We start from the raw sequence: 17,092 nt of genomic DNA on the forward strand, positions 1-17,092 counted from the left end.
TCCATCCCATGACTAGAGGTTGCTCTGTGTCAGCTGGGATGACAGCCACATGTCTGTCATCATCCAGCAGGCTAGCCCAGGCTCCTTCACATGGTGGCAGAGAGATTTCAAGCAACAACAGAGGGCAAGCCCCCATGTACAAGCACTTTTAAGCCTGTATTTATATCTTGCTTGTCAATGTGCTATTTGCTAAAGCAAGTCACGTGATCAAGCTCAGATCTGACGGGTAGAAAAATAGATTCCACCTTTTGATGGGCTGAGCTGCAAAGTCAAATAGCAAAAGGGCTTGCATTCAGGGATGGGAGGAATACGTGGCCATTTTTTAGTTTACCAATCTGCCTTCTGGCCACAAATCATTCACATTTTTCCTTCTTGTAAAATATGCTCACTCATATCACAGGACCTTCCCTCCCCCAAAATGTTATCCTAAGGTGTCAGGATTGAATTACAGGATCTTTGATATGTAACTGGTCCAGATGTCGATGAGGTTCCCTGAATACAACTTCTCAGGTGCAGTTCCTCTTGAAGTTATCTGGCCTCACACCCTACATAAAATAGAGATACAGGGACAGGGTCATTGCAGTAAACATTCCCATTTGAAGTCCCACCTTCCTCACTACTTGTATCCTTAATTGTATTGTTAAGGACACTGGGCCTGAACTTGTGCTCTCATACCTGGCCAGATTAACATGATTTGCTGCTTCTTTCTCAATGGCCCTTTGAAGTGTACAACGGAAGTGACTTAAAAAAAATTAGGGAGGTACAATTCCAGGAAGAACTGAGATATTTCTGTTTATAGTTAGTAAACACTAATTTTAGAGAGCCTATTCCCCCGACCGCCCACGCCCCAGGAACTACTTGCACAAATCCCTTTCTATTCAATATAAAAGATGAAGTAGCTTTGGCATATCCACAAAATGAAATACTACTCAGCAGTTTTAAAAAATGAACCTATAACAACACGGATGAATCTTAGATTTATCATGTGGAGTGAAAGAAGCCAGCCAAAAAAGAGTATATATGACTGAACTAGAAAATTCGAAACTAATCTATAGTGATAGAAAGGAGAGATTGATGACTGCTTGGGATGGAGGGATTACAAAAGCGCAAGTGAAAGCTCTGGGAGATAATAGATATTTTCACTATTTTGATTGTAGTGATGATTTCATGGGTGTGTACATGTGTAAAAATTGTACACTTTAAACGTGCAGTTTATTATAAACTTTATCCGTAAACTTTAGTAAAATTTATATATATATATATATATAAAAAAATAAAGTGGTAAACCCAGATGAGGATTTGGGGCATAAACACTAGAATATATAGATTTGATCAGGGAAGAAAAAACTGAAATTCAAATTAGTGAAACTAGCAAGATTTTCATCTAAGCTTATAATTCTGATAATCTATAATTCAAAGGTTACTGATTAAAATGGGTAAGCTAACATAGTTTCTATTGTGGAAAATTGGCACCTTTCTAAGATCCAAGAAAGAATATAACTGCTATTTTGGGTGTACCGTTTTGTTGTGGTTCTAGCTTCAATCACTAGGGAACAAAGCCGTCACCCCTGGAACACTTTATATACCAAAGTTCTTAAGGAAGTAATAATCAGAATAATAAACTTTTTCTAACACCTGAAAAATAATTGTCCATAGCAGTTCTCAACTGCAGCCTGGCACATGTTGTAAGATTCCCTTTACGCAAGAAGCAGGTAAACTTTCTTGATGAGGGCCCACTTCTTCTTCCTAGAATTGACTCCCTGGCTTATTGTCCTTTGAGATTCTTCTCAGAGGAAGGGAGTTTATGGCCCTCTGAGCTCTTTCCTCCCTCCTTTATAGCTCATGTTTGTAGTTGGGTTGCTTTCTTAGTCTGCTTCTTGCATGTAGAAAATTGGGGGCCCAGATAAATCTTTTCATTTTGAATTCTTTGTTTTAGTCCAACTCTCTTAAAAACTTGTGGGCTTCCTGTGAATCTAATTTGGGCCCACTCTATGCCCTAAAGGCCACATCACCAACTCTTTTTGAGAAGCCCACTTTCAACTTTGGGCAGCATGTTAGGCTGCTGTGATCAGACATCCTTAAGGTTCTAGGCACTACCTTACACTGTTCAATGGTTTAACAGAGAGTCTTTCAGCCACACCCTTGATTTGGATCTTTACCTTGAAGTCAGTTCTTACTTTGAGAATCTTTAATGGCAAGAGAGACCAGCGATGTGAAATAGTTTTATTTTCTAAGTTCTCAAGTCCTGACTCCTTTATGTTGCCTATGAATTCTGCAAGATAACTGCACAGTTCTTTCTTTAACTCATCTCTCCTTTGTTGTCCCTTATCTTATGCAATAAATACTCCTTCAACATTTTCCCTGGGACTACTGCTGTAGCAAATTAACAAATTCTTTAGGAAAATTTTCTGTCTTATAATTTATCATAGACAACAGTTTGGCCATTGTTTCACTGCTATATAACAGAGATTACCATTTTTCCAGGGTGCTGTAGCAGTTTCTTTACCCATTTTCTAGACTCTGCTAACAATTTATTTACCATTTTCCCAATTTTGGCTAACATTTTATTTTTTTTGCCACTTTTCCAGTCTCTGTCTACCACCTTGTCCTAAAGTGAATGCTACATATTTTAAGTTGCTGTTACAGCAGTGCTCCTCCTGTCCTAGTACCACTTTCTATATCAGTTAGCCTTTGCTATATAACAGACTGTCCATAGCTTTGGATTAAAACAATAATATCTATATTTCTCACAGTTTTGTGGGTTGGCTGTGTTTTTTTTTTTATCATCAAAACTTGCTCAACTTGGGCTAGAAGGTCTAGGATGGCTCTATACATGCCTGGTGGCTCTGTGTCTGTTGGGAGCGAAGCTACACTTCTGTCATCATCAGTAGACTCGCCCAGGCTCATCCACAGGACACAAAGTCAGAGTGCACAGGGGAGGAGTTTGCACACATACAGGAATAGTGCACATAGAGTGCACACATACAGGAATGGGAGGAGTTTGTGTGCCACCTTTTGCAGTCTACCACACCCCTTCTCTTTTCACTTCAATTTCTCTCATCTTCTTTATTCTAGTACTGAGAGGACTTGGCTTTGTTGGCAAGCTTGATTGGTTGCCTTACCACTCACTGGCTTTCTTATGCTACCTGATAAAGTCTGTGTGAAAATTTACTACAACCATGCATTTGGCATAATAGTTGTTTAATGCCTAATTGGACTATGTTTCTTTAGATCTTCTTGTCAAGTTTAACTCTTCCCAGTTTCTATTTGAGAATTCCATATTTTAAAATGTTCAGTTATTCCTCACTATTTGAGATGTAGTTGACTAAAACTGTCATACTTTGGGGGGCATGGTTTACCACTCATGAGCTTTTATACTCCTTACTTAATCGTTAGGGAACTGACATTTTCTATGAAACTTACCTTGCCCTTAAGAAAATGAATGTCAGATACAATTATGATTTGTTTGAAGAATTGAATACTATAGTGGTAGGTTATATGAAATTTTTTTTTAAAATTCTGTTTTCTCTGCATCATGATTAGTGGTTCCAAAGGAAGAGGGAGTTTGAGAGAGATCAGATTTGGGAATGGGAATAGAATTATGTTTTGAGGAAAGCATCTACTTAAGGCTTCTGCATTTTTAAATCCATCAAAGAAGTCATTTATTTCTCTCATAAATCTGTAATGATGGCACAGTTGCACATAATGGTTTGTGATTTCCTTTGGTCAGCAAAGAGGAAAATGAAAGAAGTAAACAAGCACATGAACCTAGTAATATCCACCCAATATTTCTTAATAGCCCCTGAGATGGCAAACCTAAATGATCTTGCTTGCTGAAAATCATGGCAATATTTGAGAGGATGAGTTTCCAGTCATAAATGGAACACAAATAATGAGATGATTTCTTCTGTCCTGCATAACCAGAAATGTTAGCCACGATTCCCTGCAACTGGGGGGCCTTCTGCCGTCACACAAACCTGTAACAGAATACTCAGTGTTTTCCTATTCTTAGTCTATTTCCTATTCTAATTGCATAAAAAACTTATTAACATGTTTATAAACTAAAAGCTGAAGCCAGAACCTTGACTTTGTTTACTAAACTCTCAAATTCATAGCTTGTCTTTTCAAGATAATTTTTCTATCCCCCTCCCTCAAAACTGAGGAGTTTGTGTTATAATAAATATATATACCTTACTTAAAAGTGTCTGTTTTAAACCAAGATGCACTTTTAGACACATGTTATTAAGAACAGTATGTAAAAATGTCAACTTATCTACCTGAAAGAATCATTTTGTGAAGTGTATGATAAACACACTATCATCTGAAGGGTAAACTCTCTTTACTTGAGCAGTTTATCACCAGTAAGGGTTTTTTTGACTTCATATCAGGTCTGTCAATACTATCACCATTACTTGAACGTCTGATGCCTCTGCTCTGGAATATTTAAATTGCCTCCTAACTGGCCTTTCTTGTTGTACTGCCACCGAATCATTTTATTCATTGCTATCAGATTAATTTTCCTTAAGCTGTCATTCCCTAGTTTAGAAACATTAACTATTTCCTCATAGCCTACGGAATAAAGCCCAAATTCCCTACTTGATGCTCAAGGCTCTCTATTAGCAGGTATCACGTCTATTTCCACTTTAGTCTTGACACAGTAATCTCAGAAAAGAGGTTAACTTTTCTTAAGAAGAAACACTTTATATAACATAAGGAAAAATTATCTCTTATTTTAAGTAGACAGAGTCTGAGGATTCTGTATCATTTTAATCTGGAAAGCCTAGCACTGCTCCAGGTCTCATTTATTAGGAGGCTTTTATGTGCCAGACATTCGCACATAACACTGCCTCGTGATCCTCAAAACAACTGTGTTGGGTATAACCACAGATAGTTTTCAGATAAGGAAGTCGAGCTCAGGAAAAAATATATACCCAAAGCTTCATGATGGGTCAGAGTGGAGCCAGAATTTGAATAGCATTCTCCTGAATCTGTAATCTATGTTCTTTCCCCTTTACCACAGCTCTAGCAGACGTTCATCATAATGCTGTTTTGATCACAGAACCTTCCTATGGTTCTCTTAGGTGATCTCTACACTAGGATGACTTTGGGAGGTGACAGCACAATAAATGAACTTTTTAGAATTACAGTGTTTCAGGGACTTACTTTCATATACGCTAGGCTCTGAACTGTTCTTTCTCATTGGATCAGAACTGCATATTGCATGATGGAAAACAGGTATTTTCTTATTGACACTATTTTTATTCTGGGTATTCTTCATCTGATGAGATGATGAAGATTAACTTGCAGTAATACTGAACATAAAGCACTTTATAAGGTGAGAGTTCACATTCTTTAATGCATTCAGTGGTGTTGCCATTGATACCAAAAGCAGATCAGGCCATGTATTCAGAAGATATTTCCTGGTATTACAGCTTAGCTTAAGTTAAGGGTTTCTAAGACATTTCAGAGATTTTATTGTGTTTTGGGTCTACAGAAATAATTGAAATAGCCCTTAAAGACTTTCGTTAATTGTAAGGGACCCTTTTTCCTGCTACCTCCCAAACGGTCATATCTTAGAGAATAAATATTTTGTGACGAGCTCTGCAAAAATAGAGAATGCTTGATCACAGAAATATTGAATAATAATAAGAAACACATAGGCACTTCAAGTGCATTGCAAAACTATTTAGCTTGTTGAAGCCAAATTTCAGGTATATTTAATTTCCAGACTCCTACACTATAGTTGGGTTTGAATTCTGTATTCCCAAGCCAAAACTTTTTTTAATAGGAAACTCTTTTAAATCCATATATTCCCCCAAATGTTTGTCCCGTATATTTTTGGATATCTCTCTCTCAAGAACTGAAAAAGGTCTGAATTTTGTCCTACTTGGAAGCCAACAATTTAGTCTGCCAGTTTCATTGGAGCTGGCAGAAGACATGATATTCCTGGATCAGAAACCAAGGACAGTTTATATGACTCATAGTACTAGCAGTAGCCAGAGTATCAGCATTTGTGTCGATTCCTTGAGCCTCGACTCTTGCTGGGCAATGTGAAGAGGATCAGGTGATATTCACACATGCAATGAGGAGTATCATAGGTGAGGAACCCTGAGTTTAGGGAACCCAAATTGTTTATAATGGGTAGTAGGCATGTCTGCCTTTTCCTCCAGGAGACATTATTTCTTTTTTTTTAAAAAATTAATTAATTAATGAATTTATTTTTGGCTGTGTTGGGTCTTCGTTTCTGTGCCAGGGCTTTCTCTAGTTGCGGCGAGCGGGGGCCACTCTTCGTCGCGGTGCGCGGACCTCTCACTATCGCGGCCTCTCTTGTTGCGGAGCACAGGCTCCAGACGCGCAGGCTCAGTAATTGTGGCTCACGGGCCCAGTTGCTCTGCGGCATGTGGGATCCTCCCAGACCAGGGCTCGAACCCGTGTCCCCTGTACTGGCAGGCGGATTCTCAACCACTGCACCACCAGGGAAGCCCCAGGAGACATTATTTCTAACTTCCAAGGATGAAAGCAAACCTGCCCTTTGCTCCAGAGCAATACATTATCTATATCTCCCATGGCTGTTCACTACACATACATCCTAGAAAAGATAGTTGGGAACAAAGGCAGTCAGTGCTTCTACTTAAAAGATGTGTAGAAATGTGAGCGACCCATGGAGAATTGTCTTCCAAAACTTAATTTCTGGAGTCCCAAGAAACTTCAGGGCATGCTACCAGCTTGACACACTGGGTAGAATTAGAAGTTATGCCCTGTGATTTGAGGGATCCTGTCCCTCAAATTAACTATGTATCATTGATTGTTTTACCATTATAACTTCACTCCTTTGACTCAAGCTTTAGGTCTACAAATGAGCCCTTTATCTAGTTACAAATACCTGGAAGTAGTTCCATTTTATCCCTCCATACTTTAGTAAATAGAAACTGGGTATTATAGGGGATGAATATTCCTGGGCTTAGAATTAGAGAGATGTGATCTTGAGGCCTGATTTTACCACTGACTACACTGACCCTCAGTTTCTCTATCTAAAAACTAGAAAACAGTGGAGAAATGCTATAAAAATTCTGAGAGAAAACGCATACCAAACTAAAGTTTTATACCTATCTAAACATGAGGGTAAATGTGTTAGCAGATATGTGAGGTCTCAACAACATAAGTGTCCCTGCACCTTTTTTCAAAAAAAACATGGAAGGGTATACTCCATGAAAGCGAATAAGTAAAATAAGAAAGAGGAAGGCATGAAATAAAAAAGATGAGTCTAGCACAGGAGGGAGGCAAAGGGAATTCTCAGGATGATGGCAAAGGGGAGCCCCACAGTGGTAGGTATCCAGCAGCCTCAAAAACAATCAGTCCAGATTATAGTGGAAGGACAGAGGAGTCTATAGGGTGGTCTCCAAGAAACAAATTAAACTGACAGATTGCATGAGGTGTTTGACTACACTGAGAGGAGTTTTCAGTTCTAATGGAGAGTTTGAGAATGAATTGACGATAGGTGTATAGAAGATCAAGCAACCCATAAAACAGAGGAAGTATAAACTTTTAGGAAATAAAATGCTGTTCAAGAACTCTAATTATATTACGTGACTGAGCTTGTAAACAATATTAATAGATTCATAATTATGGAAACTTCAATTATAGATTTAACCTAAAAGTATGCTGTAGTTATGTTGCGAAGATAACGAAGGGGAAATATGTGTATGCTTTTTGGGGGTGTGTGGAGGATGTGTTGACAGGTAATTTCTTTTCCAGAAGGAAGCAAATAATGTTTAAAATTTAAAAATCAAGAAATAACTGTATTAGCACATTATTTATAAAGTTGATGTAAACACCAAAAGAAATGGCTAAAAGGACTGAAAGTGGTAACCACAAGGAAACAGAAGTAGGGATTGGGAAAGGGTGGGCTAGAGGACTTTTTGTCATGTTTTACTTTCAAAAGGATGTGCATGAATTACTTTGATCAAAATTAAATTTAACTTTAAAATGTAATGCATTGATTGGCCCATTGCCAGTTAAATGTTTAGCAGAGATTAGTTAAATTAGAAATGGGATGGACCTAGTGTAATAAAGGCACATACCAGAAAGCAGAAGGTGATGCTATTAGGAGAGGTGAGATGTATATTTCTAGCTCTTGTACATTTTTTTTTTCCAGGGCCAGTCTTGGCCACATCTTTGATCTCACATCATAAACTATGTTAGTTAGAATATTTAGTACATTTAGAAGCTGTACTAACTTGTATGGGACACTAAGGTCTGTATAACAAGTTACTACTCTAGCACACTAAATGCTTTTGTCTCAGCCTGGGTAAGTTAATGCATCTTCAGTGAGTGTCTCATTCAGTATCCAGGGGTACTTTGACCCACTGGAGGAATATTGCTGCATTGCTTATTGAATACATGTATGGGTGGGAGATATTTCTGTAAATCTGTAGAATTTAAATTCACAGTCTCCTGAGTAAAGATAATGTCCAGTTCAACATTCTGAATTGCATCTAGCAATTGTTATTGCTCAATAAATATTATAGTAGTAATGCTTGGAGGGCTGGGATGCTTGCAGCTTAGACAAAACCGTTGCCAGTTGTGTGGAAATTAACTCAAACTGCGGTCATATTTCTAGCTGGCTCTCAAGTGTTGCGCCTGTGTTAGGCTGCTCATCATGTGGTGCTGCTGCTGCTTTACTTCTCAGGGCAGTTCAGCTAATGTGGATCTCAGAGCTCTGAGATGGCTGCAGCTTCTGCTTTACAGATTGTGTGTAGTTTTTGTAATCTGTACTAATAAGCTGGGGAGGTGGATGGTAGGAGAGAAAGGAGTAGTGTAAGAAAAAAGAGTTGTCAGACTTCTGCATCCTCTTTTCTGTTAATTCATTAAAGAATTCAAACAGCTGTTATGCACAAAACACAGTGCTAGACTGGGAATGCAGAGCTACAAAGACACAACCCCACACCTCAAGGAGTGTACAGTTTCGGTGGAGAGACAGAGTTATGAATACTAATTATAGTATCAGGCAGAATGCTCAAAAAGAGCATGTCTGTGGGGTTACAGGATCTGGATTTCAATTCCCCACTTACTAACTGCCTGGCTTTAAACAAGTTAATCTTGTAGAGGCCTCTGTAAGATGGAATAATAATGGTGATGATTAAATGAGTTAATGCTTGCTTAGCAAAGTGTCTGGCACATAGTAAGGCCTTTAATAATAATAATGATAATAATTTTATTATAAACAAGCAAAATGTCACGGGAGCAAGGTGGAAGGAGTTTCTACTCCTACTGAAGGAGTTGCTATTGGGATAGTTTACTAAGGAAGTGGCAACTGAGCTGAGCACCAGAGGATGAACAGGAAGAAAGAACAGATGGAAGGGGATAGTATTTCAGCATTTCAGAATCAGGGAACAGTATGAACAATGACACAGAGCTATGAACGTTTTTAACTTATTTAGGAATCAGGTTTGCTTGGGGGATTTGTAGTGAGGGGTAATGTTAGAAAGTGAAATGAATCCAAATTGGGCTGTACCTGGAATGCCATAAGAAAGGAATTCAAATTGTATGCGGCTGGTAGAGATAAAAGTTAAGAAGCTATTTGTTGTTACCTAGTTGAGAGGAGATGAGGAGGGCACTTGTGTGCTTTTCTGTGGACATTGGGAATGTGGGGAAAAACTGGATACCACCAAGTGCCTGGGAGGATTGTCTTGCCATTAGCTAAGGTGGAACCCTAGAGGAACATCTGGTTTACAAGGAAAATAATGACTTCTGTTTTAGAAATTGATGATTGTTTTAGTTCTCAAGCTCATTAAAAAATTATTTTCTCAAGAAAAGATTTCTTAAATCAATGATTATATGATTATATGAAAGCTGAAGTTTTGTGTAGCCTCAGAGGCAGTAACATATGAATAATTTGACTTTCAAGTAGCCTGTGTGCCATGCCAGGAAGTCATATAATATGTAATGAATTATGTTATATACTTTCAACACAAGAATCCATTAGCAATATTAACATGTTAGACACTCTCTACAACCCTTCAGCATCCCCTCATACCTTAGCAGGAAGTGTAGCATCTAAGATATGATTGCTGATAATTTATCAGGAAGAATATCTCTTCACACTTGTGTTTATTTAGCTTTCCATTTGCTAGAGTTACCTCCTATGCATATTTAAAGAACTTGTTACTGGCTTATGTATAAGGCATGCATCAAGAACTGTTATTAAACATTCACATAATGCTAAATTTGGTTGAAAGTCAGCAAACTGAATATAGAACAAGATCTCCCTTTTGGATGGCTGCACTTTTATTCTCATTCATAGATTCACCCTGGGATGTACCCTTGAAATTCAGTGGGTATTGTACATGCCTCAGGCTGGAAGAAAGGGAAATACCAATTCACTTACAATTCTTTTGATATTTATTATTACAGAGACCCAGTTAGGTGATTTCTGTTAACACCATCAACTGTGACCTAGAACGCTAAAAGAAGATGAGCTGACCAGGAATTTGGATGAAGGGATTTAATGGAGCTGAGTGGTACAACATTCCTTTTGAGAAGCATTTGCCTGCACCTTGAATCAATCCTCCAAGATTAAATGAGTTTAGGTAACAATCAGATATTTTCCCACCAGCTTGCAAAACAGCTTTCTTCCCCTGCTCCACCCCGGTATTTCTAAGGTCAGTAAGTAAACGTCAGAGGCCTATATCTGGTAATTGTCAATTATGTTTTGTTTCCCTGCTGGGCCCTTTCAACGCTAGAGTTACTGCAGGATTGGTCATTCATTCATTCATTCAACATTTTTTGTCCTCTTCCTGTGTGTGAGGCACTGTGCTAGGTGCTATAAACCAGGTGCTGAGGATACAGAGTTTAAAAAGATCTCTGCTCTCATGGAACTTAAATTCTATTGGGGGAGGACAAATCATAAAATCAAATAAATACTTTTAAATACTATGAAAAAAAATAAAACAAAGTAAGAGATAGTGATGGGATAAGAGGCTGCTTTAGATAGGGAAGTTCAGGAATGGCATTATCTGAGGAGGCAACGTTTGAGCAGAGACCTGAAGAAGAAGGAGCCAGTCATATGAGCATCTGGGGAAATATAAAAACTTAATTTGGTGACAAGAGCAGTAGTATGTACTTGGTTAAGAGGCAGCACATCACTGATGTAAGGAACTAGTTACTAGATAAGGATGGGTGGAGAGCTTGCAGTTAATATGGGTTTAAAGCATAAACTACATTCAAACAACTGTTTCCATTCCCTTAGGGAAAATATGGAGTAGTGAAGCAAAAAACAACACCCCTTCTCCTATTCTTAGTCACAGAATTTCTAGGTAGACACATAGTTTAGAACCACTGTATCAGCTCTGCATGGCTTATATTTGGACTGTAATATGAGAGAGAAATAAACTGCAATCTTTTTTAATTTGCCAGTATGTTGGATTGTGTTATGCATGTGATCTGTATGCTGACTAATATACAGTAGGTTAAAATAATGCATGGGGTAGCGATAAGATTGAAAGAAATTTTGAGAAAAGGAAAAAAATCCCGCTTGTCATCCAACATGTTGTTGTTGTTGTTGTTCTCATAGAATTTTTGTTTTTAATTAATTAATTAATTTATTTTTGGCTGTGTTGGGTCTTCGTTTCTGTGCGAGGGCTTTCTCCAGTTGTGGCGAGCGGGGGCCACTCTTCATCGCAGTGCGCGGGCCTCTCACTGTCGCGGCCTCTCCCGTTGCGGAGCACAGGCTCCAGACGCGCAGGCTCAGTAGTTGTGGTGCACGGGCTTAGTTGCTCCAGATGCGCAGGCTCAGTAGTTGTGGTGCACGGGTTTAGTTGCTCCGCGGCATGTGGCATCTTCTCAGACCAGGGCTCGAACCCGTGTCCCCTGCATTGGCAGGCAGACTCTCAACCACTGCGCCACCAGGGAAGCCCCGTCATCCAACTTTTTAAATACAACTATCTTAAAACTTGTATATTATCTTCCGAGACTCATCCACATGCACATTTTAACATAACTGTAATGAATTTACATACCATTTGACATTCTGCTTTTTCAGATTTAATCCTATATGTTACATATTCTTCTCTGTTTTAACATAGTTGTCATAGTTATTTTTAGCAGCTTTATACCATTATAAAGTGTTGCTGTACTATAATTTACAAATCCATTCAAGGGATACATTTTTTAAAATTTGGTTTATTAGTAACCTAGTTGTTGATTTTTTGATGAATCTGGTTTGGTCTTTGAGAGTCTCTTAAATGCTTAGCTTGAGCCTGAAATGTATACTTGGTAGGAGATAAGTAGAATAAACAATAAATGTTAGCTGGCATTATAATTATTGTTCTTAGGATTGGACTCCATTGTCTATCCCTAGAGATGGGAAAGTCAAGAACAAGATCTGGTTTGCGATGGCAGGTGGGGTGAGTTGGAGGACAATGATGCAAACAAACTTTAATGAGCTGTAACCAATCAATACTCATGTGCCATTTGTAAGACATCTAGTTGTTAGTTGTAAAATGTGTATATTGTGCTCATTCTTCAGATGTTCTGGGCTGGAGTGCCAACCCAGTGCCAAGCCTCCCTCTGTTATCTTTAACCATGTCTCCTCTCCCTTTACTCGAATTGCTTTACCCCGTCTTGGACATTCAGTGTTTTCTCTGTGTGGTTTCAGGACATTTGTGAGCTTGCTTAGAGTTTTGGGTGTCCTAAAAGAAATGGAACACTAAGAAGAGCATTTCACAAAAAAGCTTTCAAATTTCTCATTTAGTATTGTTTTAGCTAACAGTCTAATATGGCATTGAGTGGAGATGATAGAGTTTCTCATGTTGGTGAGTTCTTTTTTTTTTTTTTTTTTAATTGATTCCTCATTTTATTTATTTATTTATTTTTGGCTATGTTGGGTCCTCGTTTCTGTGCGAGGACTTTCTCTAGTTGTGGCGACCGGGGGCCACTCTTCATCACGGTGAGCGGGCCTCTCACTATTGCGGCCTCTCTTGTTGCGGAGCACAGACTCCAGATGCGCAGGCTCAGTAGTTGTGGCTCACGGGCCTAGTTGCTCCGCGGCATGTGGGATCTTCCCAGACCAGGGCTCGAACCCGTGTCCCCTGCATTAGCAGGCAGACTCTCAACCACTGTGCCACCAGGGAAGCCCCTCATGTTGGTGAGTTCTTGATGGTAGAATAATCAATTAATTTGGTAGTATTTCTGGTAAAAATATATTTTAGAGTTTTAAAATTAAATTTATTTTTGTTAGAGTGATATTTTAATTAATATTGTATATAGGTAATATAATCACATTATTTCAAAGACCAAAGAGTATAAAAACGCATATAGTGATGTCTCCCCCAAACATTCCCATCTGTCCAGTCCCTCTACCCCCTTGTAATGAATCATTGTTCATACTTTTCTTCCCTACAGAGTTTCCTGATGTGTATATAAGCAAATATAAATATATTTTCCCTCTTTTTTTCACACTCTTCTGTATCATAAGAAGCGTCTTTTGAAGAAATAGATTTTCAGTGTATTTTCAACACATAAAGTTTAATAGATAAAAGTAGTTTCTGGTAATATTATAGGTGTGATAACATTTCAAGGGCATATTCAGAGCCTAGAATTTGGAATTATTTTCTTCTTTGAAAGTTCATTGAAATAACACTATAAGGAAATTTCACATGATGTACTTTATGCTGCTAAAACAAAAGAACACAGTCAAATGGTCAGGATACAGCTGGAAAATGTGTAAGATTTCAAAGTCCAGGTTTTCACAGCTGTGCAGTACTTACAGCCCAAGTGTTTATGTCACTAAGGCACGAATATTGTTGCTGGCTACCCTATAAAAGATGTTACATTTCAGGTTGGCACTTTGTCATTTCTGAAGTCTGATATCAACAGTTAAGATCTAAAATCATTTATTGTAAGAGCATAAAGGGCTGATAATATAATATGATACTCTTGCCTGTAGCAGAAACCCCAACTCAAAGTGGCTTAAATGATATGTAAAATTTCTTGGTTCATATAACCCGAAGTCCGGTGGTAGATTAGGATTCTGGATTGATTGATATAATAATTCAATTCACCAAGGATCCATGTTCTTTCTGTCTTTGCTCTCTGCTACCAGTGGTGTCTACATTAACTTCAGGTTGATTTTTCTCATATCTGTACTTCCCATAGGAACTGGGATTATTCACTTTTCTGAGGTGGAGTGGTGTGGAGTGGGGAGAGGCCAGCAAGGAATACTGAACATCAAGGAACTCTGGGGAACTGCCCCTCAGTTGAGACTCGGGAATGAACCACCATGTGTGCACCTGATGAACTTTACAATGACTGGACAGAGAGCAATGTGAGCAAGTGTGTTTTTTAGAGATTGCAGTATATCTTGTTCAAGATCAGGAGTGCAAGGTCAACTTCAGCTGCACATTGGAATCACTGGGGAGATTAAAATTGAAAATACTGATGCCCGAGTCCAGTTCCCAGAGATTCTGATTCATTTGTCCAGGGCTGGAGTCCAGATATTAGAATTTCAAAAATGTTCTTCAGGGGATTCTAATGAGTAGCCAGGACTGAGAACCATCTTCTAGGAATGAAAGAAGTCCAGTACTCTTAGGAAGAATAAACCAGAGAAGTCAAACATAAGAGTAAGTTTTATTTTAATTCCTAATGAGATAATCATCCTAGTTGTCACCATAATAAACATCTCACATTTATTAAGCACTTAATTAACATAAAGCTAAAAATAGTCATTATTTTAATGAAAATAAAGGCAGAATCAGACAACATACATTTTTACAGTGATAACAAAAATAAGGAACAAGAAATACCTGTATCATATTGCCCTCCTTTCTTTACTAATTAACAGCATATTTGCTAATCTTTGTACATTCTAGTTGCCCCAACTCTTGAATCCACTCCTTTCCCTCTATTCCACTCTTCTTACCTTAAATCAGCACATTACAATCTTTCATCTGTGTCATTGTGGAGTCTCCTAGCTGAGTTTGGTATTTCTTCCCTGCACTCTCTTTCACAAAGCTTCCAAATGAACTGTCTCTTAGTAAAGCTATTATCATATCAGTAATATTATCCCTTTACTAAAAAATCTCAAATTCCTTTGCCTGGTCTTCTAATGCCTTTACAGTATATGGTCCAAATCTACTTTTTTTGTCTTATCTCACACTTTCCTCTTTTATTCACTCCATGCTTTAGTCAAATTGAATTAGTCATGATATCATAAACACACTTTGCCTATTTACCCATTAACACTCTGCTTAAGCTTACCTTTTACATATACAGGTATCCCCTACATTTTGAAAGTTCACTTTATGGCACTTTGTTTTTATGAAAGACTTACATTAGTACCTGTTTTATTAGCTAACTGAAAGAAATCCAAAGAGGATTTTCGCTTTTTACCAAAACAAGGCAAAAAGCAAAAATAGTGTTAAAGCATGTGTTTCGTAGTCAGCTGTTATAGAGGCAGTGCACACCCCAGGCAGTGAGAGTTCCCCAGGAACCACACTCAGCATCAGGCCACCCTAGCTTTCAACTGTGTCTGTGAACATCTGTGCTTTATCTCAATTTATTTTGTGCCTCCATTAGCAAGATGTGTCCTAAGGTAATTGCTTCTTTGCTTTACATGACTGTGGCTTAGGAAAGGTTTCATAGGAACACTCTACTCTTGCATAGCAAGGGAATCCTGTAATATTTTCTCATAATTGAGCTGGAAGAAATATTATGTTTATCAAAGATCCATAGCACTTTAACTCAATTTATCATGTGGCATATATCTTGTTCTGCTGTGCAATATGGTGATGTATGTATGCCACTTACCTTATAGACTGACATCTTTGCATCCTCCTCTTTGCTTATATTTGTTGAATGGATGAATGAACTTCCCAGTTTCTTCTTCTCATGAACTTTAGTTCTGCATGTTTCTGTGGTTCCAGACCACTTGTAAAAGTTTAATAGGAGGGACTGGTGATAAAAATGTCTCATGTCTCAGCTGGCAGCGTGATAATGTTTAATTATTTTCTGACTAGTTCCACAGTTACTATTTACAGGCATACCTTGGAGATATTGCGGGTTCAGTTCCAGACCACCATGATAAAGTGAGTGACATGAATTTTTTGGTTCCCCGGGGCATATAAAAGTTATGTTTACATTATGCTCTCTATTAAGTGTGCAATATCATTATGTCTTAAAAACCAATGTATATACATTAATTTAAAAATACTTTATTGCTAAAAAATGTTAACCATCATCTGAGCCTTCAGCAAGTTAAAATCTTTTTGCAATAGTAACATCAAAGGTCACTGATCACAGATCACCATAACAAATATAATAGTAATGAAAAGGTTTGAACTATTGTGAGAATTACCAAAATGTGATACAGAGACACAAAGTGAGCAAATGCTGTTGGAAAAATGGTCCTGACAGACTTGGCTCGTTGTAGGATTGCTACAAACCTTCAATTTGTAAAAAACCCACTACCTGTGAAGTGCAATATAGCAAAGTGCAATAAAGTGAGGTATACCTGTACTGAATACCTGTTGTGTGCCAGACATACAAATATAATCTGTAATTCCTACAACAATCATCTCATTCCTATCTTTCAGACAAGTAAACTGGTACTCAGGGTAAATAGCTTGCCCAAGTTCCTCCATAAATCGACAGAGCTGAAATTCCAGACTTGCTCTGTTTCTATCCAAAGCCATACAGGACAGGGTTAAAGCTGAAAATAAAGACGGGGAGGCTAGATATCAGGGTACTGTTTTGTTTCTTTTTGTTTTGTTTTTTTAGCTCATCTGGACAAGGTCAGATTCCCATCTGCTCATCCACACATCAGTCTATTCTGACTTTATTCCAAGTTCTACCAGGAAAGCTACTTCTCATCCAAATGTACAATTAAACAAACAAACAAAAAAGCCAAATCTGCATTAGATACCTTGAATCCAGCCCAATCCAATTCTGCAGAAACCATTAGGATTTAATAACAGAGATTGAGAGGCATCAAAATGAGAGAATACAGAGCTGTTAATGAGAAATGAAATTTCATAGGGTAAACAAAATTGGTATGAGAGCTCAGCCTCTAAATTCAGTCTTTTTCTTGTTACTTACA

At 38.1% G+C, this 17,092-nt stretch overlaps 1 protein-coding gene across 3 annotated transcripts in view; it reads left to right on the forward strand.

Moving 5' to 3' along the window:
* Positions 1-17,092, forward strand: part of SKAP2 (src kinase associated phosphoprotein 2) — a 307,658-nt gene that overhangs the window by 125,293 nt on the left and 165,273 nt on the right. Inside the window, exon 3 of one of the 3 annotated variants that reach the window (XM_059933745.1) lies at positions 10,414-10,589. The exons of the other annotated variants lie outside the window; for them this stretch is intronic. Coding sequence (XP_059789728.1) covers positions 10,580-10,589 — 10 coding nt within the window. The 5' untranslated portion in view covers positions 10,414-10,579. The remainder of the gene's footprint in view (positions 1-10,413; positions 10,590-17,092) is intronic. 3 annotated transcript variants of the gene reach the window in all.

Source organism: Balaenoptera ricei, chromosome 9, assembly GCF_028023285.1.
Source record: "Balaenoptera ricei isolate mBalRic1 chromosome 9, mBalRic1.hap2, whole genome shotgun sequence".
In the NCBI taxonomy this organism is placed as follows: Eukaryota; Metazoa; Chordata; class Mammalia; order Artiodactyla; family Balaenopteridae; genus Balaenoptera; species Balaenoptera ricei.